The sequence below is a fragment of the Atractosteus spatula genome, chromosome 19 (genome assembly GCF_055471065.1).
Source record: "Atractosteus spatula isolate fAtrSpa1 chromosome 19, fAtrSpa1.hap1, whole genome shotgun sequence".
NCBI classification, from domain to species: Eukaryota; Metazoa; Chordata; class Actinopteri; order Semionotiformes; family Lepisosteidae; genus Atractosteus; species Atractosteus spatula.
Genome location: NC_142724.1, coordinates 13,888,785 through 13,915,845, shown reverse-complemented (window position 1 = coordinate 13,915,845; position 27,061 = coordinate 13,888,785). Strand labels below are relative to the sequence as shown.

The 27,061-nt window shown below is 46.0% G+C and overlaps 1 protein-coding gene across 5 annotated transcripts in view; it reads left to right on the top strand.

Moving 5' to 3' along the window:
* The window catches only part of LOC148818130 (uncharacterized), a 99,219-nt gene that overhangs the window by 17,991 nt on the left and 54,167 nt on the right, over nucleotides 1-27,061 (top strand). For 4 of the 5 annotated variants that reach the window (XM_088937547.1, XM_088937546.1, XM_088937544.1 and 1 more), the window contains exon 2: nucleotides 24,880-25,019. In XM_088937547.1, coding sequence (XP_088793673.1) covers nucleotides 24,897-25,019 — 123 coding nt within the window. In that variant the 5' untranslated portion in view covers nucleotides 24,880-24,896. Of the gene's footprint in view, nucleotides 1-24,080; nucleotides 24,148-24,879; nucleotides 25,020-27,061 lie in introns of those variants that run through there. The other variant, XM_088937545.1, reaches the window with a different exon arrangement.

Sequence of the window (27,061 nt, the reverse complement as noted above, 5' to 3'; positions counted from 1 at the left end):
ACTCTGAAGTGCCTCTTCGGTGTCAACATGTGTCCTTCAATGTGTCCTCAACATGTGTCCTCACACAGCCTTGATAACTCTGTAATTAATAGCATTTTTATAATTTAACTACTTTAATTTTGGAATAATCTGACCACCCACCCATCCATTTTCTAACTGCTTTATCCAGTACAGGATTGCACAGTAGCCGGAGCCTATCCCAGCAAGCAATGGGAACAAGGCAGGGTACACTCTGGACAGGACACCAGTCCATCACAAGACACACTCACACGAACACAAACACACTCGGGCCAGGGCCATTTTTTCCCAAGAGCCAATAAGTTTCCCGAAAAGAAGTTTCTGGACTGTGGGAGGAAACTTGAGCACCTGGAGGAAACCATGTGAACATGGAGAGAACATACAAACTCCACACAGATAGCACCCCAGGACACAGGTCCGGACCCCATGTCCGAAATTGAGCGCAGAGGCAGCACTGCTAAATACTGCGCCAACATGCCAGTTTTGGAATAATCTCCCGTTTGAAAAAATGTAATTAATTCTTTTTTTCAGGTGAGCAGTTGGCCATGTTTTGTTTGTTCCATGGCGACCAAAATAATTTAAGGCTTATAGCCAATGGAATGCTATTTCGCAACTTTAAGACGAAGAAAACTCTGTGATAGGATTATCATGCTGCCTTTTTGTGCGTCTTGTGTTTAGCATGGTTTGCATTCAAGACCAATTCCAAAGGTAAGAAGCCTGTGAATAAAGCCATAGAATCTGTATCCTTGGAAAATAAGAAAACCTGCATAAAAAGGAGGTATCTGTGGGCTGGACTGTGTTTTTGGACAGTCTTTGCAAGGTGTCCTTGAGTGTTTTGGAGAAGAGACTGTTTGTTTGGTGGAAATGAATATCAGGGCTCTTTGTTCATCCTCTTCAATTATGGGCTCAATTTCTCGTGCAGGAAATAGAATAAATAACCTGTTTTATATATTTTGTCTGCTTCCAGGGTTGTGCCCCACACAAATGAAAGAGAAATACTTTTATTCTGTTACAATTTCCAGAAGAGAAATATGCATTCCTCCCTCAAGGACGTGTAGAGGTGGGCTCTGAGGATCTATTATGATAGGATGATTATCAGATCTGCGCCCATGGTACTTGTGCAGGAAAACACATAAACTGACACCGTACTGATGAACTTGTAGTTTATTTTACATAATGGAAAATACTAACAACTCGAGTACAGCGGATAAACCTGTAAAACACCTGTCCCAAATGCATGCTGGTTTATTTACAGTAGACAAGGCCAGGTTGAGTCTTGGCTGCTTCTGTAACGAGCTGTGAGTCCTACGTTGGCTGAGTGCCACCCAATCTTCTGATTGACCAACGAGGGCTGGGAGTGCTGGGCACCTGATTCACGGTGACCTGTGACCTGTGACCTGTGACCTTTCCCCCTTTTCCTCTGGTCATCTGCCACAGCTCAGTGTGAGTGTGAGGCAGGAAGGCTGATATGTGCCCTGTTCTGAGGAGGTGTGTGTCTCAATTGGCTAAGAACTGGTGAATCCCCTGGGGCAGTAGGAAACAGGAAAAATAAATTCTTGTGAATTTTTGCATTGATATTTTGATGCAGTTTATGTTATGTGACGGTGTGGAGTGGGAGGCGCTGTGGCGAGCACCGGTAAAAAGTCAACGGCCCAGGTGAGGGGACTGAAAACAATACAAAAAGAGTGAAAAATAATGAACAAAAAGGCAAAAAGAAAGTGTGCCGTGTGACCTCCAGACTGGGCTTACCCTATTGAACGGGGTCCAGCCTGGGGAAGAAAGAGCCGCCAGCACAGCGGTGACCGGACTGGACTGACCCTGTTTAGCGGGGTCCAGTCTGGTGAGCAGGGCGCGGAAGATGAAAACAAAACAAGAACTGAGTGCGGAACAAAGAAGGTATGTGTATGCCTGCCCCGGTGAAAGTGTGTGATGGGACAGGCAGAAAGAAAAATGAACAGAAAACCTCAAAACCTGAAAACCTTACGCGGTTGCAATCCCCTTCCGGGACTGTCGGTGAGAACTCCCCCTTCCGGGGGTGGCCCTGCTCGTCCCGTCGGGGGGTGTCCAGTGTGCCTTTGTAGGACCCACCCAGCGGGCGCTCATCAGCTGGAAGCTCAGACAGCTAGGACTACAAAGGTGGGGCGTCGCCCTTCTACCAGGGCTCCGCCTCCACACTGGACACGCCCCCGTGTCATGTACAGCAGGATGACATTCAGTGCGTCTTGCTTGGTGGCGTCTCTTTAGATGAAACCCTTTTGCACCTGATTCAAAGTTTAGCCACTGCTCTGAAGACCCTCACCCTCCTCTGAGCTTGTGCCTTGGCTGTGACGGTCCCTCAATCTTACAGTATCGACGGGGGGAGGCTGGGGGATGACAGGCTATTAGTTTCCTCCTTTTCCACACTATAGCAGCCTTCCAGCTGTAGAAGATGAAAGCTGCGTTGATGGTGGCGTTGTGGAATTGTCTTGCCTTTCTTTCGAATGCGCCTGAATCACAGATTAATGACTGCTGCTGAGCTGTGGGTTCAAAATGGCAAAAATAATTCTTGCTGTGAAATTATTGTGGCAGCCGCCCCCTTTGACAACTATAGGTCCTTCGCCATTCACTGCTGGAATAATTTACTGCTCAAATAAAGGCAAAATACTGACATCAGAAGGCAAGATTTGGATAATTCTACCTTTAGGGAAATGCAGAGCTGCTGTATTAAATATAATTGAAGACGAGACTGTTGTAGTGAGGGCTCTTCACTGTGTTGTGCTGCCAAGCAGTCAGTAAGGTAGTTAACCAAATTGTTTAAGGCTGCTATGTCCATTATTTGTGTGTAGTAGGCAACAGTTTACTAAATTATGAAGGGAATCTAATCTAATAATGCTTTTTGTGTAACATTGCACTGTTTAATTTAGTACGGACAAACACGAGATTGGCTGGCCAGGAAGGCAACACCTTTTGTCCTGCCAGACACTCTCTGGTGCGACGCTGTGAATCCCCTGCCCCAGCAGTTTTGCGGAGCTGTGGGCATGCTGTGCCAGTGACAGTACTAATGAGACACATGGCAGGGGGAGGTCCTGTGCTGAGGCAGTTAGTTGGAGGCCCTCTCGACTCTCCCTCCCAGACCTATCCCACACTGCACCACTGCTAGCACTCCCGTGCTGACAGCAGCTCTGTGTCCATGGGTTGCCAGGCAACCAGTCTTCCTAGAGGGGCCTGTATTGACCTTTTGTAGTGCTGTTTGCCTGGTAGCTGAGGAGAGCTCACACAGTGAAGAATCCTTCTGGTGCCTCTGGGGTCTGGGTGAATGTGTCTGTCATTCAGGCATGTTTAGAGATGTGAAACAGGGAGAATACAAAAGGCTGCAGAGTCATATTACCTGAACATTCAAAGGAGCCGCTGTTTAGTGCATATTAGCGTTCTCTTTTCTACCAAAACAACAAGTCAGTTGTACTGCGGGGGTATTGTATTGTATATGTATTGAGATGTACCATGAAGAGTTTTGAAGCTTTATGTTGACTTATTTTATTGGTTTTTGCAAATACCTTGAGACTGAGTCCACAAGTTTTACATTTTTCTTTTTTGCATTTTTACATTTTTCTTTTTATTGACAAAAATACACTTAAGGAGTTAACAGAATCACTATTTCAAATTATGTTTAGTGTGTGGAATGTAAGGTAGTGCATTAAGATACTGGTCATCCTCCGCTGATGTTGGTCGCATGCAAGCTCTGTGATTGCCTGGCCTGTGATAGAAAGTGCTTGTGTTGGCCGGGGCTCAGTGTCTTCAGTGCCTGCCCTGCTGGCTGTGTGCTCACCTGGATTGTTTGCTCTGTGTTATTGCAGACTTTCACCTCAGGATTGCAGTACAGGTTCCAAAACAAATGCAGTTGTTTAGATAAGAACTAGGCTGGTGTGGGATATTGAATTTGGCCCATTCGCTCATTTGGTTTGTTGTGGGAGAGGAACTAAAATTCCCTCCAGCCTTTTCTTAAAAGTGCAAAGAGATTGAATTCTGTTTTTATCTCTTCAGTGTCAGTTATGCTATAATTACCTAACACTCTTACAAATTCTATTTTACTGTGTAATGAATACTATGTTATAAATATCTAATTCCACTTCTACAGTTTGTTTTACAGTTGTAGTACTGGAAAAACACATTACATTATCTTTTGGCTATGGAATATTCTTTTCTTTCTACCTGCAATGCATACAGTATGTCTTTTTGCATGTGTGCCTGAAGCTCTTTATACTCTTTTTCCGCCTTTAAATCTTGGGCCTTTTACAAAGTCTAATAAGCCGCCCCCTCATTTTATTTATTTTTTCTTAATATCTCCATTTAACCGTTTAGGCCAAAGTTTCCTAGACCCGGACTTTATTTTAAAGGATGGATTTGTTTTGGATGTTTCGGCTTGTGGTTTTGAAGAATAAGCATCCTCCTATTGACTGTGCCCAGTTCGTTACCCTTCAGCCCTGCCGTTCCATCACAGTCTGCTTTATAAAATTATAAAGCCTAAATTTTTGGCTCCAGTTTTAGAGATTGAAAGAGATTTTAAAAAATCCATACATTTCAATAAAATATTGCATTGTAGTTAACATTTTCCTGTTTATTTTGTTAATTATATCCTGGTGTTTGAAAGGATTAGGTCAGTGAGACTACCTAGTTGGTTTAATTGAGTTAAGAAGCAATCATTAACCCTTTACAGTCCATATCAGTTTTAGCTCCTGCATTCAGGAAGGAAATACAGGGAAGTTGTTTTGAGATATAGTGTGGCGGCTAAGGATCTGAGCCCGTGGCTGGAAGGTTGCTGGTTCAAATCCCGCGGCCGGCAGAGGAATCCTACTCCGTTGGGCCCCTGGGCTCCAGGGGCGCTGTATAATGACTGACCCCGTGCTCTGACCCCAAGCTTCTCTCTCCCCGTCTTGTGTGCCTGTGTGTCTCATGGAGAGCAAGCTGGGGGTATGCGAAAAGACAAATTCCTAATGCTAGAAATTGTATATGGCCAATAAAGTGATCTCTAAGAGGAGAGAAACAATAACTATAATCGTGGTGGGGACCCCTTCAAGAAATATCGGTAGGAAGTGAAAAGTGGGTAACAGCAATGCTGGTGACAGGCTTTCATAACAATGAAGCTGTTGTTTAGGGAGGTGTGACACCAAGCTGGAAAAGGGCTGCAGTAATTCACGTGAATTATTTACCACTCGGAGAGAAGGAACAAAAAGAACCGCTTCACCTTGTGAGAGAGGAAATAAATCCTTCGTATAATTGTGCAGTTTTTATTTAATCGAGTGGCACACTTCTCTTGTGTCTAATTCGTGGAGCATTCTCCCTAAATATGTCTTTTGTGGGTTACAGAATTTTTGCCTTCTTGCAGAACAATTGAAATAATGAATGAATGACGTTCTGGTTCTGGAGCAGAGAAAGGTAGTGACAGACAGATGTGAGACTCTGGAAGAGTAAAATAAAGCATCCCGCGGAAAACGCTCTTTCTGAATATCATCTAAAATGGTTCTTTCAATGGGTTGTGATAGTTTTTTTTAAAATAGCCTGCGGATTTAGCAGTGCATTCATCCTGGAGATGAGTGATTTCCCTGAGCTGTCAGTGTGGGCTTGCTGGTTAGAGCTTCTTGCTGGTTAGAGCTGCGCTTCACAGTCCTATCCATCTCGTTCCGGGCTCTGGCGGGGCAGGTAAGAGGAGGTGTGGAGAGCCAGGCCTCCATTCCTCATATCCCAGCACCCTGCTGCTGTCACCTGGAGGTCGCGGGAGAGATTGATGTGTGAGATGTGTGAGATGTATAGTAAACCATATTAGCCTGAAAGTTGCAATGGCGCTGGTTGCCATGGTACAGCAGAAGAATATTAAACGTGGTGAGGTATGTGATGATCAAGGCTCACCTTGTCAGCTCTCCTGCTGTTCCGTTGACTAATACCCGAGGCCTCTGCTAGAGCTGCAGTGCTCTTCTCAAAGTAACTTCTGTCAAAACAGAGGGCTTATCATAGCCTCGGCTGAGTCCTCGCCTTTTGATGTAGTTGAAGTCCCGTGAATGACTAAAAAGGTAAAATCCTCTTTTCCCCTGTGGGATTGTTGTGTTGTGTGTGTGTGTGTGTGTGTGTGCACCTCGGTTGTTTTATAAAACCCCCAGTGCTAACCCATCCTGTCGGTGCCCATATCTCCTGCTGCAATGCCTGCTGGGAAATCGAGGGCTGTTTCCGACGCCGTCTTTTGCGACTTCATCGTTGTGTGTTATGGGATTGCGATTCCGACACGTTGGGGTGTCAGTCACACCAGGAGGAAGCGTTCAGGCTCCGGCATGCTGTCAATGAAACCCCAATCTAAAATTCAGATGAAAGGAATCCTGTGAGATGGCTCTCTGTAAGGGTTTAGGAAGCAGCAGCTCACCAGAAAGGGGGTGTCTTCAGACATCTTTCGTACGGTAAATTTGATGAGAAAGGTTTGGATAACGCCAGGGCCTGCAGGGTCCTACAGTAAAAGCCTTTCCCAATAGGGAATCCAGGTTGTGGCGTTTGCTTCTGTAGCGTCACTATTTGGGAACAAAAACCTGGGCGACAGTCCTAGGGACTGTGGTGGAGAGGGTGGCGGGAGGTTGCTGGACTTGACTCACTTATAACCTACAGTACTTGCTTTGCAGTGTCAGTCCTTGTCACTGTCACGGCTTAATTATCCAGGGAGGTTGTGCTGAAAAGCAACTGGGGATTCCAAATGAGGAGCAGTAATAAAATCCTCTTATTTCACCTGCAGTCTGGTACTTGGGACGGTGTGGTGGCTATAAGGATCTGCGCCTGTGGCTGGAAGGTTGCCGGTTTGTATCCCATGGCCGGCAGAGGAATCCTACTCTGTTGGGCCCCTGAGCAACGCCCTTCACCCCAACTGCTCCAGGGGCGCCGTATAAATGGCTGACCCTGCGCTCTGACCCCAAGCTTCTCTCTCCCTGTCTGTGTGTCTCATGGAGAGCAAGCTGGGAAATGCGAAAAAAGACAAATTCCTAATGCAAGATGTGGCCAAGAAATGGATCTGATCTTACGAGTTGCCTGCGCGAGAAGCTGAAAGAGCTTAGAGCAAAGGCTGGAGTCAGAGCAATGTTACCGGCTCCCTGCATCATTCCTCGTCTCCCGAGACCCCTTCGAGAGCGCTGTATCGGGGGTCTGCACGAGCGGGCCCAGCGCGGTGACAGTGGGGGCGACAGGGACGTTGGGGGGGCTCTGCAGTGCCTCAGAATGGTGGTGCCTCAGAGCAGAGAAGCGTGGCAGGCTGGGGAAGGTGAGGGCAAGGGTGAGCGACTGCGAGAGAGCTCTGGCTGCAGTGCTGTTTATCACTGCTTAAAAAGCACATGATTCAGCAGGGGAGATCTGGCACTGGGACAGAATATGCGAAAGTTTCCACTGCCAGGCTGCGAGGCAGGCAAGATAACTAAGGTACTGCCATAGGCAGCAGGGGCCTGCAAGGTCATTTAGACCCGCTAGACTGTAACCTGCAGTCTAGTCTTATGCAAGACGTGTGCTGGTACTGTGCCCATGAAGAATAATAGCTAGGGTCAAGTGAATGGCTGAAGCTTCTAAATAAAAATCCCAACATTTGAGTGTTTCACAGAACAGGTTGTACATAATCTGCTGCTTAAGGGATAAATACCACTGTCCCACAAGCATGTACACCCTGTGCTTCTGGGTTGGGCCACACACGGAGAAGATTTTACCAGGAGCTGCAGCAGAAGGAATTTGAAAGTAAGAAAACAAGTGGCCACAGTCAAGTCACAAGCAAGAATAGGATTCTTATTTCTGACAGGCAAAAAGTAGAAAAATGTCTTTTATTGGCATACTTTGGTATTTACATGGCTGCACATTGTCTTATTTCTCTTATTTTGGAAGCTGATGTAATGCTGGCTCAGTGGTAAATGTCTTGCACACATGGCCAGCAGTCTTATTAACATTCACTCCCAGCACAGCTTTCCTGGCTGAACATAACTGTTGGACAGCTTCAGCAAATCTCAGTGTGAGCAGTGTGCTTTCGGCACTTTTCCCTGGACTTTTTGAGCCCAGACACTGTGGCTACTGTGAGAGCACACACAAGACAGCATGGGGAGGTGGGTGCCGGTTGTGGCTTTCTAGCTCAGACTGGTGAGCTTTGAGAGGTGGCATCAAATTCTGACTGGGTAAGACTGGCTGGTCTTTTTAGGCTTTTAATGGACATCTCATCAGTGATGTGGCTTTTCTGGAAGGTTTGGAGGCCCATATTCATGCACAAAGAAGTTTAAAATGGTTTTAACCAAGACAACGTTATTCATATCCGTCCTTCGGACGAGACGTAAAACCGAGTGTCCAGAAAAGCACTTTATAAGTGTAAGCAATTCTTCTTCTTATTATATCTCCCAAGGCAGGTTTAGAGAACTGAAGTCCCCAGTGACGTGCTTGTGTGAAACCTCCAGGAGCTGTGGTGTGACAGGTACTGCAGCTAGGGGGCAGTATTGCCTCCCCTGCAACTGGAGATCAGAATGATCATTGTCCTCAGTCCAGCTGCTCAGCCCATGAGTGTCAGGACACACGTTGAAAGGCCAAAATGAAATGATGAGACGTATTGTACCTTTTTATTTCCATCAGCACTTTGCCGTCGTATTCAAAACTTTGGCACTCCTGCTGCTGGGCCTTATTCTTTCAGGGTCAATCTGTCGTTAAACATTTATGTTCATCTGGACTAATTAAGACAACGGTTGGGCCATGTGTGCTGCAGTGGTGGAGAACAGGCTTGGAATGAGAACGTGTGGAGCCAGTAGCTGTCTGGGAGCAGGGCTGGAGAATCCTGGAATGTAGGGACTGGTGTAAGGAGTGTTTGATTAGATCAGATAGATAAAATCACTTTTTTGGCCGTATACAATTTCTTGCATTAGGAATTTGTCTTTTCACATACCCCAGCTTGCTCTCCATGAGACACACAGACAGGGAGAGAAGCTTGGGGTCAGAGCACAGGGTCAGCCATTGTACAGCACACCTGGACCAGTTGGGGTTAAAGGCCTTGCTCAGGGGCCCAATGGAGAACGACTCCTCTGCCAGCCACAGGATATGAACCAGCAACCTTCCAGCCCCAGGCACAGATCCTTAGCCACAGAGCCACAACACCACCGATTCGTCAAACAGGATATTTCTGCTCACTGTAGTTTGCTCCCTGCAGGCCTGGGCTGTGAACAGTTTGGGGTCCCCCTTGACAGCGCGCCCTTGCAGATGGTGTGCTGTGCCGCAGGGGAGGGGGGTGTCGTATTTGATATCATGCTTTAGCAGATTGTGCTCCAGATGTCTGATAGTTCAGCGTGCGGCCGAGCTTCGCCAAATATGTTTGCGTTTGGCTCAGCGAGCCGTGAGGACATGCAAGAGCCAGCAGCGGGAAACGAGGATCGATTTCCCCAAGCGATGTGGCTTTGGCATCTTCCTCAGACTCAGGTCAGCGCCACAGCATCCTCCCCATTTATCTCCCTGTGCTTCAGTCAGCATTCTTCAGGATAGCATTCATTAACTTTTTTTTAACAAAAAAAAGAGAAAAGAACACAAATAAGGCACTATATTAAGACAGATGAGATTCTGGTTCTCGGGGATATCATTTCCAAAGCCCGTCAGCGACTGCGCCGAAGATATATGGATTTTTCAATTTTTATCCGTGTTGTCTGAGAGAGGCAGTGAGGGTTTGGATGTTTGTTCTTGACCAGAGAGTTGAAGCTGTAATTATTCACCACAGATAAGCAGTGCAGCTGATTGGAATGTGTGACTGTGAACTTCCACTGACCAGTATTGGAGATGCTTGGAGTTCTGAGGGAAAGAAATATGGAAATTCAATAGGAGTACTGGTGATATGCAGGCAGTGAGCATATTTAGTGTTGACAAGCCAAGAGTCGCAATCCTTCATTGTTTCACTGAAGCACGCGTTGCGCTCCTGAGTATGTAAATGACAATTAGGCTGTCAAGGACATAAACTGCCTTGTTATTATTTGGGATTTCTGCGTGGGTGCAGAAACTCTCTTCCTTTTCTTTTTCTTTACTTCAGGCTTGGTGCCTTGAACAGTATGTTAACCCCTGTGAACCTCTGTTTCCTTGGTAGCGGCTGATCTGTAAGAGGGCCACTGCCTCGTGATTAGCATCAAGACAGTGAGCAGCTGGAGAGCCGGAAATCTTCATCAGAGCACCGTGACCGAAAACGTTGACTTGAGCCATTCAAATACGCATCTGCATAAAGCCATGCTTGAATCGGACTTTGCAGAACAAATTTCTAAATGAGCTGATGGGGTCTCCCGGTTTTCGCTAATTATACTGTAGATTCAATCCACGTGTAGGCCGATTTTCTTAACTGTTGCTTTTACAGGCTGGCAATACCAGCCTCCTTAACGTCAGAGAATAGTTTTGACCAGACAGTTTGCCCCTGCTCAGCAGAGGGCAACGTTGAGCAGTTCTGAACTGTTAATGTCACTGGAGACTCAGGACTGCAGTCTTGTCGTCTCAACGGCCCCTTAAGAGTCCTTCAAAGTCTGGCCAAATCCAGCCGAAAGCTGTTGCTCTTTCCCTTGACATAGATGATTAATTTTAACAATCAGAAAACAAGAGCCGTTATTGACTTGCTTCCTGATTGTGCTGCCACATTGTAATTAATTTGTCAGAGCTGCAGGCTTTCTCAATCCTGATCTTTGCCTCTGTTCCCTAAAGGCTGCCCCCCCTGCTCCACCCTGTAGGACCTATTGTCAAGGCGCAGTGCAGTTTGAGGGATTATCTCTTGGCTGTGATCAGGGCAGCTAAGCTCCAGGCGAATCTTGTGACTTATCACTGGAATGCGTGAGAGGTCTTAAGTAGCCCCCTGATTCTGTAGTCGTTGACCTTTGAACAAACCTGCCCATAACTTGGGGGGCATTATTCCCTCCTGGGGGTACTTCTGTGTTTTGCAGAACCAGATGTGCCTGACGAATCTGCCCTTGATCATAACCCCCTGGCTTGAAGTAAGATCTAGTTGTTCAGTCTCTTGATTTGGATTGGTTTGCGTTACTGATGTTCTCTCATCTGCAGAATCAGATATGCTACTTCCACCCGTGCTTAGCAGAAGAAATCTCTTTGTCCTGGGTGGGATCTTGGCTCTCCTTTTAATTTTCTTTGAAATGGCTTACCCCAGCGCTCTGTGTCTTTTATACGTTTTCAGGGATGGTTAAACCGGTAAAGCAGGTTTTCAGTACCCAGCTGTGCTGTGGTTCTGATTCTGCGAAGGAAGACGGGGTGATTCATTCTGCGCCGCAAAAGGAGCAGGAAAAAGCACCTGGGTTCGGCTGTGGAGCCTCTGCAGGTGTGAGGGAGAAAGAAGGCAGGAGCAGGGATAGGAGGCTGAGGAGAGGGGGAAGGTTAAAGGGGGGGGGGCCTGCGAATCCCAAAGGAAGTATGGAAGATGGGAATCTGGGAATGAAAGGAGTTGTAAAAATAAGTCAGGCGATCAGAGCTGGGGGAAGGCGTGAACATTAAGAATGATTTTGGCTTCTATTACAATTCTGGGTTCTGAAATGATACGTTGTGCAGTGCTATGTGTAAAATATGAGCAGCTAACAAAGTGTATTTCTCTGAAGGAGCCTGTGTCTCGGGTGATTAGCGAGCCCAAATGATGTGTGTGAACGTATTTATCCTCTGCTGCCCTGAACTGGCTAGAGTCTCCTACATAAAAGCCTCACAGCAAGGCACTGCCTGTCGTTTCAGCACCGTTTTTGGCTTCTGTACAGACCGGCTGTGCAGCGGCCAAGACTTTGATGAAACAATTCATCTACCTTTCCCCTTCCGAAGACTGGATTCTATCAAATCAATATCAGATGAAAAGAAGAAGAGACTGAATTTTTCAGCAGCCTTCTGTTCTGACATTCTGTCTCTTTCTGCTCCAGGGAATACCTTGCAGTCTTTGGTTGCTATGTACCATTTGGCTTTTTGGCTGTCTCGCCCCTCACAGGAGTAAGTGCGGTGTGGGATGATAGTGCTTTCTCAAGCAGATTTAACGTGCAGCCTTTCAAACATCTTAAAAGACCAGTTTAATTCCCTGGCCTGTCAGGTCATTTCTCACTTTTCCAAGAATGTAATGCACTGGTCTATAGCGTTTCGTGTGTTTGGTAGCAGAATTTTTATTAGAACAAAAGTTACTTTTGGGATTCACCAAGTGGTAATTAAGAAAGTAACTCCTCAACAGGCTGACCATGTAACTCCAGATACACTGGGGCACTTTGGGACGGCCTAGGATTTTAAAAGAGCCCTCAGATTGGAAGACATTTATTTGTATCAATTCCTAATGCCTGAGTATGGTCATCCTGTAGCACTCCCCAGCTGTGCACTATAAAAACTGGCCAGTAATGACATCAGAACATAAGAAGAGTTAAAATCAAGAGGAATCCATTCATCCAGTTCATTTGGTAGCTATTCCTTCTGTACTACAGTATGTAACACTGGCTTGGTGACACCTTAATAACATTATAAATGGGCCAAATTCATGTGGAAATCCCATCATGTGAAGTCACTGTTCTACAGAGATGTGTGATCATGACATCCACTGTGATGAAAGATTGAATAACGTCTGCATGGCTGTTCAAAATATCATTTCCTTTTCTGAGGTGAATACAGTAGTTTCTTTCAATGCGTCTTCCTGACTTTTGGAAATAGACCCGTCACTTTTCTCAAAAGAGCTCTGTAAAGCCTGTTGTCATGCATCTTTATAATTCTTTTATTTCATATTGCAACTGCAGCAGTCAAGCACGGCGAGTGGGTCTGAACACAGACAATATCATGTATCATACCCACTTGTCTGAGTCTGCAGAGTCATCCCTCATAAATGTCTCAAAATAATAGAAATTATTCCACTCAGACGGAGATCCGTTGTCTTTGAGGTGGGCTAGCTAGCTTTTAGAGGGCATGTGAGGGTCTCAAAGAAGTTGAAGGTGTATCTTCTTCCTCACTGATTGGTAAGATTTTCACAATTCTGAACAGTGCAGTCCGAACATCCTACCTCTATAGAAAATGGAGGGTTTGGTGCAAACTGTTTTTGTCATTTCTAGGGTTGAGTTCACACCTGTATTGAGATTGAAGTGTTTTAGAACAAGAGTGTCACAGGTCAGCTCTCATTCAGAGAGTTCCTCCTGTCCTCTTGAGGAGAATGAAGTGGCGCTCTGGAGCGGTTGTCTTCACTGTGAGCTGAAGGAAAATTGAAATTTAATTTGAAATAAGATGTGAATGGACATGTGTCTGTCTACCCCTTGGGATCGGGGATAACAATTCTCTCTCTCTCCCGAAACTGCCACATCCTCAACTGTCTTTATCACTTAAACTGAAATCTTCATCCTGCTGGGCAGCTGGCTCTCTCAATGTTGGTCTTGGATGTTCGTGCAAACTATTGAACAAGGCAACCTTTTCATTTCAAGAACAGTTATTTCAGAAAGTGTTTACATGCTGCTGTGTGTTTATTGTTGAATGCTAGGCTTGCTTTCAAAGCACTAAAATTACTGAGCAATACTGGACATCAATCTGACTCTGGTTTATTGGTTTGATGTGCTGACTTCTCACCGTGGCACAGAGGCTGTGGCCCAAAACTAAAAGCCATTTTATAATTTTACGGGCTAGAGTTTAACTTGAAATTGTATGATGTGCACTTCACCAGAATTAATGCACAAAAGACCCATTCACTACTTGAATGTTAGTTAAAGACTCAGTGGAGTAATATGATGTACACAATAACAAGATGGATGAGAATTAATTAAATCTACCTTAATAATAGAAGAGCACCCTTCTTTTTGACTGAAAGAAAATTTTGATTTGTGTCAATAGGAGCTACGTCTTGCTACCTGATATCAGTACCTAAGCAAGGCTTGGCAGTACGGAGATAGGAGACCTCGGTTTGCTGTAAGTGGTGTTGATAGACCAGTAGGTGTCACTCCTCCCTCTCAATGAGACTTTTCAATCTAGTTCCCCACTATAGATACAGGGGAAGCTGCTCAAGGAGGTGCTGTCATTGCTGCCATTGTTGAAACACCTCTTGAATTCTGTTGTGGTAACTGAGGAAATAATAAAAACCTGCACCATCTGGAAGGCATCTGAGGCAGTGACTTGAATAATGTCTAAAATACGTTGTAAATCTGATTCACAACACTGCAGCGAAAGCCCCTCGTTCTTGCTAAGCCTTTTGCTAACAAAGATTGGAAAAATGAAATATAAACCATGTTTTATTGTCACATTTGACATAAGAAAGTGTTGCTACACAGTAGATGGATACAGTAAAACATATGAGCAAGATACAGTAAAACATATGAGCAGTATATACAGTATAATGATTGCAGAGGCAAAATACACATACAAATCTGAATTCAACACATTGGCCATGTCTTGAGACAATTGCCATACATCAGTAGAAGAACTTGGGCTCGAGCTTAGGGTATCAAAGAAGGCCAGAATTCTTTTTACTTGGTAAACAACTGCAGAAAAGCAATGGGAAGTGTTTGGGAAGCTCGAAGCTAGACAAGTTTGCCTTCAAGGTCACTGAGAATAGCTCTGGTGCTTCTGTCTTCCCTGAGGTGTGGCTGAGTAGACACTAAGGTTCTGTTAAGCAACGTACCGGCGAGATCCAAATGTCTGCTGAGAAGGAATTATCGACATGATTTTCTTTTCCCTTGAGCATGAGAACAATTTGGAGCAAATTGAGCTGACACAGGGTGCATTGCCTCTGCTAATAAGGGGCAGAGCGGTGGCTCTGTGGCTAAGGATCTGCGCCTGTGGCTGGAAGGTTGCCGGTTCAAATGTTGCAGCCAGCAGAGGAATCCTACTCTGTTGGGCCCCTGAGCAAGGCCCTTAACCCTGTGCTCTGACCCCAAGCTTCTCTCCCTGTCTGTTGTTGAAATGTTGAAAAACCGGGTATGGAGTCAATCTAATTGACATATTTATCATCTACAATGCTTTTAACATGGGGCAGCATGGTAGCATAGTAGTTAGCATTGCTGCAATCACTGTGTTGGGGGCCTGGGATCAATACCTGGTGCTATCTGTGTGGAGTTAGTCTTTTTATGTGGGTTTCCTCTGGGTTTCCTCCTATAGTTTCCTTCCTCCTAAGTCCAAAGACATGCTGGTAGGTTAACTGACTTCTGGGAAAACTGACCTCCTGGTGTGAGTGTGTGTTTGTGTCTGTGTCAGTCTGCGTGTGCCCTGTGATGGTGCCCAGGGTGTACCCCACCTTCTGCCCGTTGCTTGCTCGGCTCCAGTTCCGCCGTGACCCTGAACTGGATGCAGTGTTTAGAAAAAGGATGGATGGAATTCAGTGAACTGCCGCCAGCAATGCACTCGGTACTAGGCGGTTCCGTCCTTCGGATGAGACGTAAAACCGAGGTCCTGACTCTCTGTGGTCATTAAAAATCACAGGGCCTTTCTCGAAAAGAGTAGGGGTGTAACCCCAGCGTCCTGGCCAAATTTCCCATTGGCCCTTACCAATCATGGCCTCCTAATAATCCCCATCTATGAATTGGCTTCACTACTCTGCTCTCCTCCCCACTGAGAGCCTATGTGTGGTGAGAGTTCTGGCGCACTATGGCTGCTGTCGCATCATCCAGGTGGGGCTGCACTCTGGTGGTGGTGGAGGGGAGTCCCCATTACCTGTACAGCGCTTTGAGTGGAGTGTCCAGAAAAGCGCTATATAAGTGTAAGCCATTATTATTATTAATACTTACTAAGGTGTTTGTTTATGTGAGTGTGAGGATGGTTCAGAGGAAAAGGCAGAACCTGACAGAACTCCATTCTCCAGTGGTCGTGGAGCTCTGCTGTCTAGGAAGTGAGCAGAGGCTCCATTATGCACTGTACTGCACAGATAAGAGAGACAGGAGTAAGGAAGAGACCAGCCAAGGCACCCTTGATGATGGGATTGTACCTTTTGTGGGGGGAATATGCAAGGAGAGAGAGTACTGTTTTGGATCCCAGGAAGCAGCATAGCTGCCCTGCTGTGTCTATAGAGAGGAAATGCAGAAGACGCTTAGTTAGAGTTCGACAAGGAGCTAGGATTGAGTTCTGTTTGGTTTATGTTTTGGAGGTTTAACTGCTCTACGTGAACATATGTTTGTGCCTCTCACAAATGAAAACTTTCTACTCTGCAAATAGAGTTGTGCAGGCACTGGATTTGTTGTGTACAATATTAATCTCATGTGATAATGTCAAATAATCCCGAGGATGACGTTGATCGCATTCAGTGGCAGAGCAGGAAGAGAAGGGTGTTTGTCTGCCTGCTTCAGCAGGGGGAGGGAGTGGGTGTGCGCAGGAGAGCTTGCCAGAGCCACTGGAGGGACTCCAGAGCTATTAGAATGATTACTAATTAGAATGGCTCTATTTATTGTCATGGTTTTAAATGACCATTAATATTGCTAAAGTGAAGGGATCAAGTGATTAAAATAAAAAAAAATGTCTGTCCTTTATTAACAGTTATGCTGCTGGTGCTACCTTTGGCATTGTTGTAGCACACCTGGATTCACGACCTGAAAGTTTGCAGTCTGAAATCAGGGGTATTGGGAGCTCTGTTGCAGCTCACCTGGGCTTGCAGTCTGGAATCAGGGGTATTGGGAGCTCTGTTGCAGCACACCTGGGTTTGCAGTCTGAAATCAGGGGTATTGGGAGCTCTGTTGCAGCTCACCTGGCTTTGCAGTCTGAAATCAGGGGTATTGGGAGCTCTGTTGCAGCACACCTGGGCTTGCAGTCTGAAATCAGGGGTATTGGGAGCTCTGTTGCAGCGCACCTGGGCTTGCAGTCTGAAATCAGGGGTATTGGGAGCTCTGTTGCAGCGCACCTGGGCTTGCAGTCTGAAATCAGGGGTATTGGGAGCTCTGTTGCAGCACACCTGGGTTTGCAGTCTGAAATCTAACAAGCAGAAGAACAGGAACATCTGGTCACAGCTAGAGAGAGCTGCGGTGTTCTGCAGATAGCAAAGGGAGGGAGAGCAATCAAGTAGCACAGCTCACTTATTCTATAAAAAGAAAGTGGTTTTATTACTGTTTTCTTAGCAGATGTCATTTTCCAAGGTGACACACGGTTCATAATAAAGATTTACTGTAAGGGCAGGTATAAAAGGGAACAGTAATATAGTTATTACAGGAGCCAGCACCATAAAAGTACACTATAGGAAAGTACAACGAAGCTGCTGGAGAAGGTGCAATGCAAGAGAGACACAAAAACAAAAGAAAAAAATATAAAAGAATTTAAACTACCATAACAGTAGCAAGCATATACTGAGTGTGGATGCGCAGCCATTGTTTTTAGCCGTTTTATTGCAGCTGAATATGTGAAACAGGTTAATTCCGTTACCAAACTGAGAATTACATGGATTGAGTGAAACACTCATTTGAGAGCTGAGGTGTTGCTAAAACAGGGGTCTTGAGGAGGTCATAAAATGTGGTCCAGGACCGAGCTGTACAAATGGCTGTGTGCACTTCATTCAGCCACTGAGGAACATTAATAACTACTATTTATTTCTATCAATAGTAGTAGTATTTCAAAACCTTAACTATTTTGGCTTCTTAAGGCTGCGTTCTTAAACTGTATACGTTTTCACTGCATGGGGTTCAGTCCAGGACCCTCTGCCACTGTGCAGGTTCTCATCCCAAAGTCCGGACAGTCTCTGCACTGTGGCTGGCAGGGAGACTCCTGGCAGAGAGGAGCTTTTTCCTCTCCCAACAGGGACTAGGAGAGGAGCCGCTGTCCCAGGCCTGTATCACAGGCATCACCTCATTCTCTTTCTGTCGTTGTCATTGGCTCAGCTCTTAGCCCTATCACTACAGGCTGTAGACTATAGACCTGTTTCAGGGCCTGCTTCTGAAAAATGTTTTCAGTGTGTGTAGAGGCTCCCTGTATTGCTTCAGACTTCCCATTCCTCCTCGCTAAACAAAACTGGCGTTTAGTATTATGCTGGTATTCGAGTGTAATTGCATATCTTCCCACTTTGGGTAAATTTAAAGGTAAATGCAGAGACAAAGGTGCACAAGACTCAATGGTAGAAGCTTTTTAGTGTTTTATTTAGGGGGATTTGACCTTATGGTTTAGTTCAGCCCCTGGGACGTGGGTAATAAAAAGACTGATTCTTCACGCCAAGACAGGGGAAGATGGGAGTTTCAGGCAGGAGAGAGTAGAAATGAGAGACTGATAAGACGGTAAGGCTTTGTGCTCACTGCTGTAACTAATGGAACACAGTGTGGATTGGAGAAGTGGGACTGAGGGCCTTTATGCCCTTCAGCTGTGGTACTAATAGAAATCAGCCTACACTTTCTCAGTATTTTACAGACACAAATAAAATTAGTTGAATTAGAATGATTGCCTTTCTAAGTCTGTAAACATAGAGGCAATGTTAGGAATGAAATAAGCTTTGTTTCACAAACATTTCATATTACGCCTAATAAATTTGACACTCGCTTGTTTCAAATGCGAGTTATCGGAGCCTGTGGATGCAGCTATAGCACTAGGCGAGTGCCAAGGACTGCAGAAGCCCTTGTGGCTGAAAGCAGTAGGGTTCGCTCTTGACTAGGAGGCTCCCTACAGCAGCTCCTGCAAAATTGATGGTGCACATTTGCAGGGCTGAAAGCACAGATTGTTCGGCCTGCCATGGGACTCAGGAGAGTCCTGCAGGGAGGCAGGCGTTCGTCTGAGGGCGGGAGGGCGGGTGAGGGTGGAGGGGGCCTGCTGGGTGACCTGAATCAGTGGGTCTTTGTTCTTTCGGCAGAGCCTGTGAGTACAAGACTGGCCCTCAGCAGTGCAGGACTCCGAGTGTGGGGCTGCCTGCAGCTCGCCTCAGAAGATCTATTCCAAGGAGAGGAACTGACTGCGGGTGTTAGCCCTCGATCGGTATTTACTGTAAAGACGCGCGGCGTTGCTAAGTGGTTTCACTCTGAACACTGGCATGTTCAGTTTCAAATGCCATCTTGAAGCTCTTAATGCCGCCTTACTCTCTGCTTTGCTTGTCTGATCTGAAACAAACAGAGCTGTTCAGAGGTCAGGCTTGGAGCCTGACCAGAATACTTCTTCAACCCAGGCAGGGCCTGTTCTCTCAGCTCCTGCTCCTACCTGATTTCTGCTGGATGTGCAGTCCCAGCATCGTGGAAGAACTGTCAGTGAGATGTTTTTGCAGATGATTTTGTTGGGATGACGTATGCTGCTGTAACTTTTGTTTTTATAGAGTTGGACACCGTCTGAGGCAGATTGTAAAGTTTCCTGTTATATTCATGCAGTGTGTTGAATTAAAAAGACAAAACACTGGAACAGATGTCTCATGTTGGAATGTGAATAAAAAGCAGAAATATGGGAAATTTGTGAGTGACAAAATAAGGAATATTTTAAAATTTTCTGTGGTGCTGGTCAGGGCAATTGTAACAGTGCAAGAAGACAGCGTGTATTTTGGCTTCTAAACCACATTGTTTGTTACTGCGGTGAGCTTTGCCTGTAGTTCTACAGATATCATAGTAACATTCCATCATCTAACTCATTTCTTAAAGCTGTGGGTGGAAAGTCGGACAGCAGGTAATGAACAGTTCTGAAAGCAACAACAGTAAAAGGTTTCAGGTTAATTCTTAAAACGCCCACCCACCTGGGGAGCCAGCTAACTGGAAGAATGGCTGTTTGGGAATATTGATTGTGGGAGACTGGCTAAGTCACGAGAGACACTGAGACACAAACAGAAACGTTGTGAAAGGGACGATAAAAGTGTTAGAGGAACACAGTAGGTGTCCAGAACTACCACACGCATAATTCAGTAAACATTTATATCAGGGGGCTGAAACTGCAGTCTGCTGTGACTTGTAATATGTCTGGTGTTTTAGCTTTGCTTTCTGCTGTACTTTTTTCTTGGGGCTTTTTTTGGCCTTGGGTGAAGGCAGGGCTGGGACGTTTCTCAGCTCTGACTTGCCCATCACCTTCTCTTTATCTCGTACCAGTTTCGCAAAAGATCAATAAATAAAGACAGAGAAGGCAGCACTTGAGTTTTCTTCCCCCCCTGTATTAAGAATATGGGTTTTTCCAGTGTCCTGATATTTCCTGGGATTTTTCTAAAACCTTGCATGACCCGGGTGTGTTGCGCTGTATTGGACTGAGGAGGAGAAGTAGCACTCTGCCTGAGACTTGGTTCCCATGGATTCCCTCGTCATTTTGTCTTGCAGCAGAGCTCTTCATAAAGTATTTCAAAGAGTCACGCGCAAACGTTTTTCATACTGAGGTGAAAGCATCATGCACAGTAACATGGACTGAGGCCTGATTTCCACACTCTGAAGTGATGCTGTGGCTCCTGTCAGAAGCTACAAGGGGCTGGGGGGTTTGCTCTCGGTGTAGCCTGGCTCTGGACGGCCCTGCCTGTGGGGCAGATTCACAGCCCGACAGCCCGGACTGCTGGACAACGCCAGCTCGCAGGGGCGTCAGGTCCCCTCGCCACATCCCGTTTGCGCCACGCCTCGCTGCTCGGCTCAGATCAATCCTCGGGGCTGCGTTTTGTCAGCCTTCGCATCGTGCTGCAGCTGGAATGGGACGGAAGACACTGGGCCACTGACTTGGGGGCTATGCGATTCCACAGGCTCATTTCTAACACACCCGGCTCCAAATTACCACAGTCTGCCCTCTGTGCTCAGAAACAAACACGAAGCAGCTCAAGACTGCGGTTGGATCTATGAAGCCACTCTGTAGAACCTGACATTAGTATCTGCTGTCTTCACATTGATCAAAACTCAATTTCCCTCCTCATTGTATTCAGATAAGCAAGGTCTTTGGCTGACAGAATTGACCCATAGGTTTTCACTGCGCTGTTTAACCAAATGTATAGACATTTACTCGTGGTTCCTGCAGAACAGCACTGGTTTGTTTTCACAGCAAATCGAAAAGCAAGGAGGCTTTGGCAGGAGATAACATTGCCCCACAGTGGAGTAAAACAGGCAGCTGCCGAGAGTAAACGCTGCCCTTTGAGAATCTCAGGTTCCGGCACAGTGGGCAGCAGAGCTGTGACAGAGGAGGCTGGGAAGGGGACCAGGGTCAGTGAAAGGCCCAGAGGCCTTACTAGAGGGTGGGGACGGGGGGGGTATTAGGACTGCGGTGCAGTGGAATACTAATCCTGGGCAGCAGCTCTTGCTGTACTGCTCATTGCTCATGACAGGAAGCCCCACCCCCCCACACGCACCACCACCTCCCGACAGGCCCCTCGCAGTCACATTGTGCCAGGAAAGTGTTTGAAATGCAGAGTGGTCTCCATGGCAACCGAATCCTCTGTTCCTAGCCAGTCAGGGCTGGGGGGCAGAGTAGAGGCTTTTATCTGTGGGAAGGGAGAGAGCGAAAGAGAGAGAGGGGAGAAAGAAAGAAACGGTATGACAAGGGAATACAATAGAAAGGACCATTTATGTTTTATTTTTGACTTAAGCAGGCAAAACACCGGGAATATTGCTCGTCTGAATCCAGGCGGATCAGAGATGCCTCAATCCACGAGCTTCTCTGATGTCCCCAGCGTGTGCCTGTCGCCCTGGCGATTTCCTTCTCCTGGTGCTGCTGCAGCAGCTGCCCGACACGCCCCAGAGGAGCATCAGACATCCGCGGACAGCCATCAGTCACACTGGGCTGAGCGCTGTAGTTCTAGCACACAGGACTGGATGCTTTCTGAGTCACAGTGTCAAGGCGTGGCCTGAAAGACACGTGTGAGGCAAGACGCAGGAGCGCACCTCAGTGCAGTGTAAGAAATCTGTAGGATAGGTCCTCACTACAAACCCTAATTAATATTAGGGTTTGTAACTTGACTCCAGTAATGCTTATCTGAGTAGCGTTGTAGCCATGCAGTGTTATAGTGAGATTCCTTGATATCAGCCTCTTTCGTTGGGAGAGCAGGGATGTCATGAGCTCTTGCGCTATCTACAGTTACTGGACAGTTACTGACTTCTTCAAACTGCTCCTCTGTGTCTGAGAGAGAGGCGAGTCCGGTGTCAGTTGTGGTGACGTGTGAGCCGCTCTGTCCATCTCCTTCGTTAGCAGCCATGGCTGGTGTGCTTCACCCTGCAGTCCCTCAGCTTCAGTCAAATTAATTCAGTCTCCTAGCCTACACTGCTCTCTGTGTCTTTGAAAAGACATGTTCAACCCTTCATCTCGCATGTTATTAACTTTTTCTGATCTTGCCTCGATACCGCCAGCCCACGGCCCAGCCCGTCATCACAAAACAGAATTGTGTGTTTTGTGCCGGAGTGAAATTTGCCTGTGGATGTGGGGGTTGTGTTGTGTGGGTGCTGAGTAACTGGAGCAACAAGGAGCAGTATGTGTGGAGTGATCAACCAACTGCCTGTATTGTCAACTCAGTGGAAGGGAATGACTGTGTGCAATTATACATGAAGTAAACCGATTTCCAGCTTAGTCACAGGCGGCTGTTCTTTCCTGCAAAATTAAGTGTATCAGATCTGCAAATGATCAAGAACAGACATCTGAAAGGATTTATTAAAAAATAATTAAATAATGTTACCTGCTCTGAAGAAAAATGTACTGTATCTTCAAACAGAATAGTTTAAAAAAAGTGTATGCATTCTCTTTGGTGGTGAAAGAAAGGGAAAATCCCGTCAGTTTTTATTTTCATCAGATAGTCGGCAGCCCTTAAAAACAATCTTCTAGCATGTAATGGAATGGAATGGATTCGCGGAAAGCCCGCACTGTGACACAATAAATAGTGAAGAGGCATGGATGCTGGAGTCTGGTCGCTAGCCCCCACAGTGACCTCGTCTACAGCGAAGGCTGGATACTTGGTAATATCCTGATTTCAACAGCTGAAGCGAAATTATGTATATTACAGCCTACCACCAGATGAGCTCAGCTGGACTTGACAGTGGGAGAAAATTAGCCCTAGAGCAGGCAGACACCACGCATTTCATCATGAAAAAATCATTCTGCCTTTTATTTCTAATGAAAGGAGGTTCTGTCCTGATTTCTGTGCTCTTGTAATTAAATGGTAAGCAGCGTATTCTCATCTGTAAGCAGTAAAAACACCCCTACGTCCTGGGCTGAAATGGATTCACTTGTTCCACAGTCTTAAATACCGGGGCCAGTCTTTCAGCCATTTGGCGAACAGAGTTGTTATGACTAACAAGTCTAGAAGGCCCAATTGACCTCTCATTCAAATGGACTAGACTAGAACGACCCCTTGCGAAGAGTTTTTCTTTGCGCGCGCAAGTCTTTTAAAAACTGTTGTCACGGCAGAGGGAATTGAGCAGTGGTCCAAAGATGGACAGAGTTACTGTAGGAAATCTGCAGTTTACACGGCCAGCGTGAATTTGGTGCAGTAGTCCAGGGAATGACCTGTCTTCTGCAGTGCTGAACTGGGATGTGTCCCACCCTGCCGGGATATTGCCTGGTGCGATCGTGTTCTTTGTTATGGGTTGAAGATTGGGAATATGTATATGTGAGGTAAAAGACAGCACTGGTAAAGAGCACTTTCCTACACCCCCACACTCCCACTTATCCCCAGAAGAACCTGGTGAGTCGCTCTGCTGAACCTGCCAGCAGAGTAGTTCTGTTTTTCCATCTCTTTATCTTGCTTTCAATTCTTCATCTCCTCCTCCCCTCCTTTCTGCTTGCCTTGTTTTGTTTTTTTCAGGGGGGGGATGCTGTGCTTTCTCAGATGAAGCGACAAAATGCACACATGCAGATCGCATCTTAGTTGTGCGTCCCAATAACAGATACAGAAGGAGAAAGTCTAATTTGCCTTTTGTTGCTGTCTGGGTTTTTTTTTATCGCTGTCGATGAAGAATCCGTATTGGGCGGCTTGGTGAGCCACGTCCGACAGATAGGGATCTGTCCCTGCCACATTCTTATCGAGCACGGTGCTGTTTTGAATTTGCTCGTTGTCTCTGTGTGCCAGTGCACTGCGGAGACAATGGAATCACGTGGCATGCTGAAACAGGGAGAGAGGGAGAGAGAGAGCCTTGCGTCGCCACAGATGATACCTGCTGTAGATGTGTTTAATTAGAGGTGGGGAGCCAGTCAAGTGCTGCTGACAGGGATATTGCAGTCTCACCCTCCAGAAGGGCAGCCTACTTTGTGAAAAAAAAAAAACACCTCTAGAAAGCTGCCCATGTAATGTTCATCCTGGATTACAGAAGAGGTAAAATCTGGCGAAATCAGGTAAAATCAGAATAATATGAAGTAGGGCACAATGAAGTCATAATAAACGCATTCTTAAACACAGTAGAGGAGTCAGGGAACAAAGCCCCTTTAGGGACAAAGACTGTGAGGCGAAGAATGTGTCAGGTATGACTTAGATGAGCTTAAATTCAAAATGCTGTGGACATTTGCTGTCATAATCTTTCAGTAGGGGTGACACTGAAAAATACGCATTTTTCAGCGAATTCCATTTGCAGCGTTGTTTTAAACATTCTGTACTACAGCTTGTCAGCTTGGGTTATTCTGTTCATTATTGCGAGTTCTTGAAAGGCTGAAAGCACATCCCAGCACATCTAGAAACAGCTGAAGGATTCAGTCTATTCTCCTCTTGACTGTGTCTCCTCTACAGTTCGTTTCTTCCTCTCAGGGGTTTTGTGCTGTGCCTCATCACCTGTGGGACACAGGGGCTGATGCTTAACCTGCCAGGCAAAGCCCGAAAATCTGGAGAGTTGTAAGGATATTCAGACCTGCACCTCAGGTGCCTGTGCAGTCAGCTGAGGGGAAAAGGTAACACAAGTAAAAGACACAGAGGAAGAGTTCAGATTTGTGGCAGACACTTTCAGAACCAAACCAAATAACACAGTATTTATGTGAATGAATTCTGTTTGTCACACCTGAAGCCTCTTTGTTGTGCACTGGCTGAACCTTGCCTTTTCTCTCTAAACGTTTTTTTTGTTCTCCACCCTGTCTCAGGATAGCAGGCGCTTACTATGACAACGGAGACGGGATCGGAGTCGGAGGTGAAGAACGCGGCGGAAGAGCCTCCTCAGCAGAAGGGGGCGACGATGAGCTCACAGGACACTGCAAATGCTGACGGCAAGAAGGCCAAGCAGGTAACGTCTTACCAAGAGCACCGGGAAGAGATTGTGTCATTGTACCTCAGGTGGTCCTCACAGTTGACAGTGAGCACTGCTGACGAAATACTGAATTGAATGTCCTCTTTAGCCATGCATTAGTCTTGTGTTATACTTGTTCTAGTCTTGCTGAAAGGGGGCGCAGTGATCCTTCAGTCCTCTTCTCAATCACCAGTGAAATACTCGAACCAGCTACAAAGACTTTCCTGAAGAATACGTACCTCTCTTAACTGAGCAAGGCAACACAATACATTATATTAATATCTTAGTATTAGCTCCTGAATTAGTTCCTGACCTCACCTCCTGCAGTCATAACATCTCTGTGCTCTCCTGCAGGTGTGCATTTCCTTTTACTGCTGTTGTTGCTGCTTATTGTATCTAAGTTGGTTGCTAAAATGAGACCAGACGTGATTTTCCTAGTCAACTCTCGATTCCCAGCAACATTCCCTTGTGCACGTATGAATTACTTAATACAGAGCTCAATGAGACTCTGAAATTTGGTCTAGTTCCTGTCGGCTTAACGTCTGCTGGTGTCATGCCTGTATATGTACAGCCAGATACCCCAAGTACAAGTGCCATCAGTTTGCCTTTTCGGTAAAAGCTATCCTATAGAACAAGCAGTGGCAGGTCCATTGCAATCTAGTGAACTCTGTTATTTGCAATCAGGGTTCAGATAAAGGTGCAGAACTGACACTGTCCTTAAGACAATCGATGAGTTTTCTGCTTCTTCAGCTTTTGAAACCGTCAATCCCAGTTTCCTGCTGGATCAGACCGAAAATTGTCTTAGGGATCATTTGTACCTTGTTGGCTTGGCTTCTGTTTTGCTACCAGGAGCCAGTTTGCAGATCTTTACGGTATTAAAAATGAAGTTGTTCAGCTTCGTCAAGGTGGCCCTCAAGGCGCTGTGCTAGGACCTTTACTTCTTCAGATTTTCACGGCGTCTCTTTGTTCAGATTTATTTCCAGGTCAAATCCAGCACTGCTGCGGTTTCGGTACTTTACAGGTGTCAGTCTGCCATTGAGACACGGATGCAGCAGAACTTTAAGTCTAAACTGTGCCAGGAGGCTCTGTTCATAGGCTCACAACAGCTTTGCCAAGCTGGTGACTTCAGCGTTGTTATTAACCCTGTGTTGTCATTGGAAACTCATGGTCCCAGTGTCACAATGGTATTTCGTCCATTTGTGTAACATTTGCTTCCTTGCGCTTGTCTATCTGGTGCTAAAATACTGTTTAAACGCCTTTCTTTGGCGCTGCCCTGCTGTGACACCGATACCTGAGCTCCTGTACTTTCTGTGGTTTTTTTCTTCTTTATTCCTTATTGGTTGGTTATTTTCGTTATTGTTGTTTTGTTATTTTTATGTTTCTTTTGGTTCTTGTTTATGTTTGCTTTTTTTAAAAGTGTTGTAGCATGTCTAGTTTACTAAACTACACAATACTGTCACGAACAGTTCTTTCCGGGCCTTATGCAGACGACACGATTCGGAAGGGAGTGAGGGAACACTGGGGAAAAAGTCATGCAGGAGAGGGTATGGAGACAGGGGGCGTGTCCAAGGGGTGCAGGTGTCCAGGGGGGGTGAATCTGGGGCGAACGATCCATGAGAAAATCCAAACGGGTAATCCAAGACAGAAGGTAGAGTCCAAGGCCAGGGGATCCATCCAGGGAATAAAACCATGAACCGGGTCGGGACCGGCAGGGCGGGGAATCAGGAACAGAAGGTTAAAACCATAATGGAGCCAGACGCAGCAGGACCCGGGCTCTCATGAAGCGGAATTCAATGAGGAACCAGGAGTGACGTCTGCGTCTGGCTTTTAAGGTGGAACGGAAATAAGAAGCAGGTGCAGGTAATGGGGCAAAACAAGGAAGGGCTGGAGCGCCCTTAAGAGGAGGAGTAGGGATCGTGACAAATACTATTTTCTTATTTTTTGTAATAGAGCAATGTGCAATGTTTTTCTTTCTTCTCAGTTTTTTGGGGTTTGCATTCTATTTAAATGTACAGGAGTGCTGTGTGTCCATAAACAAA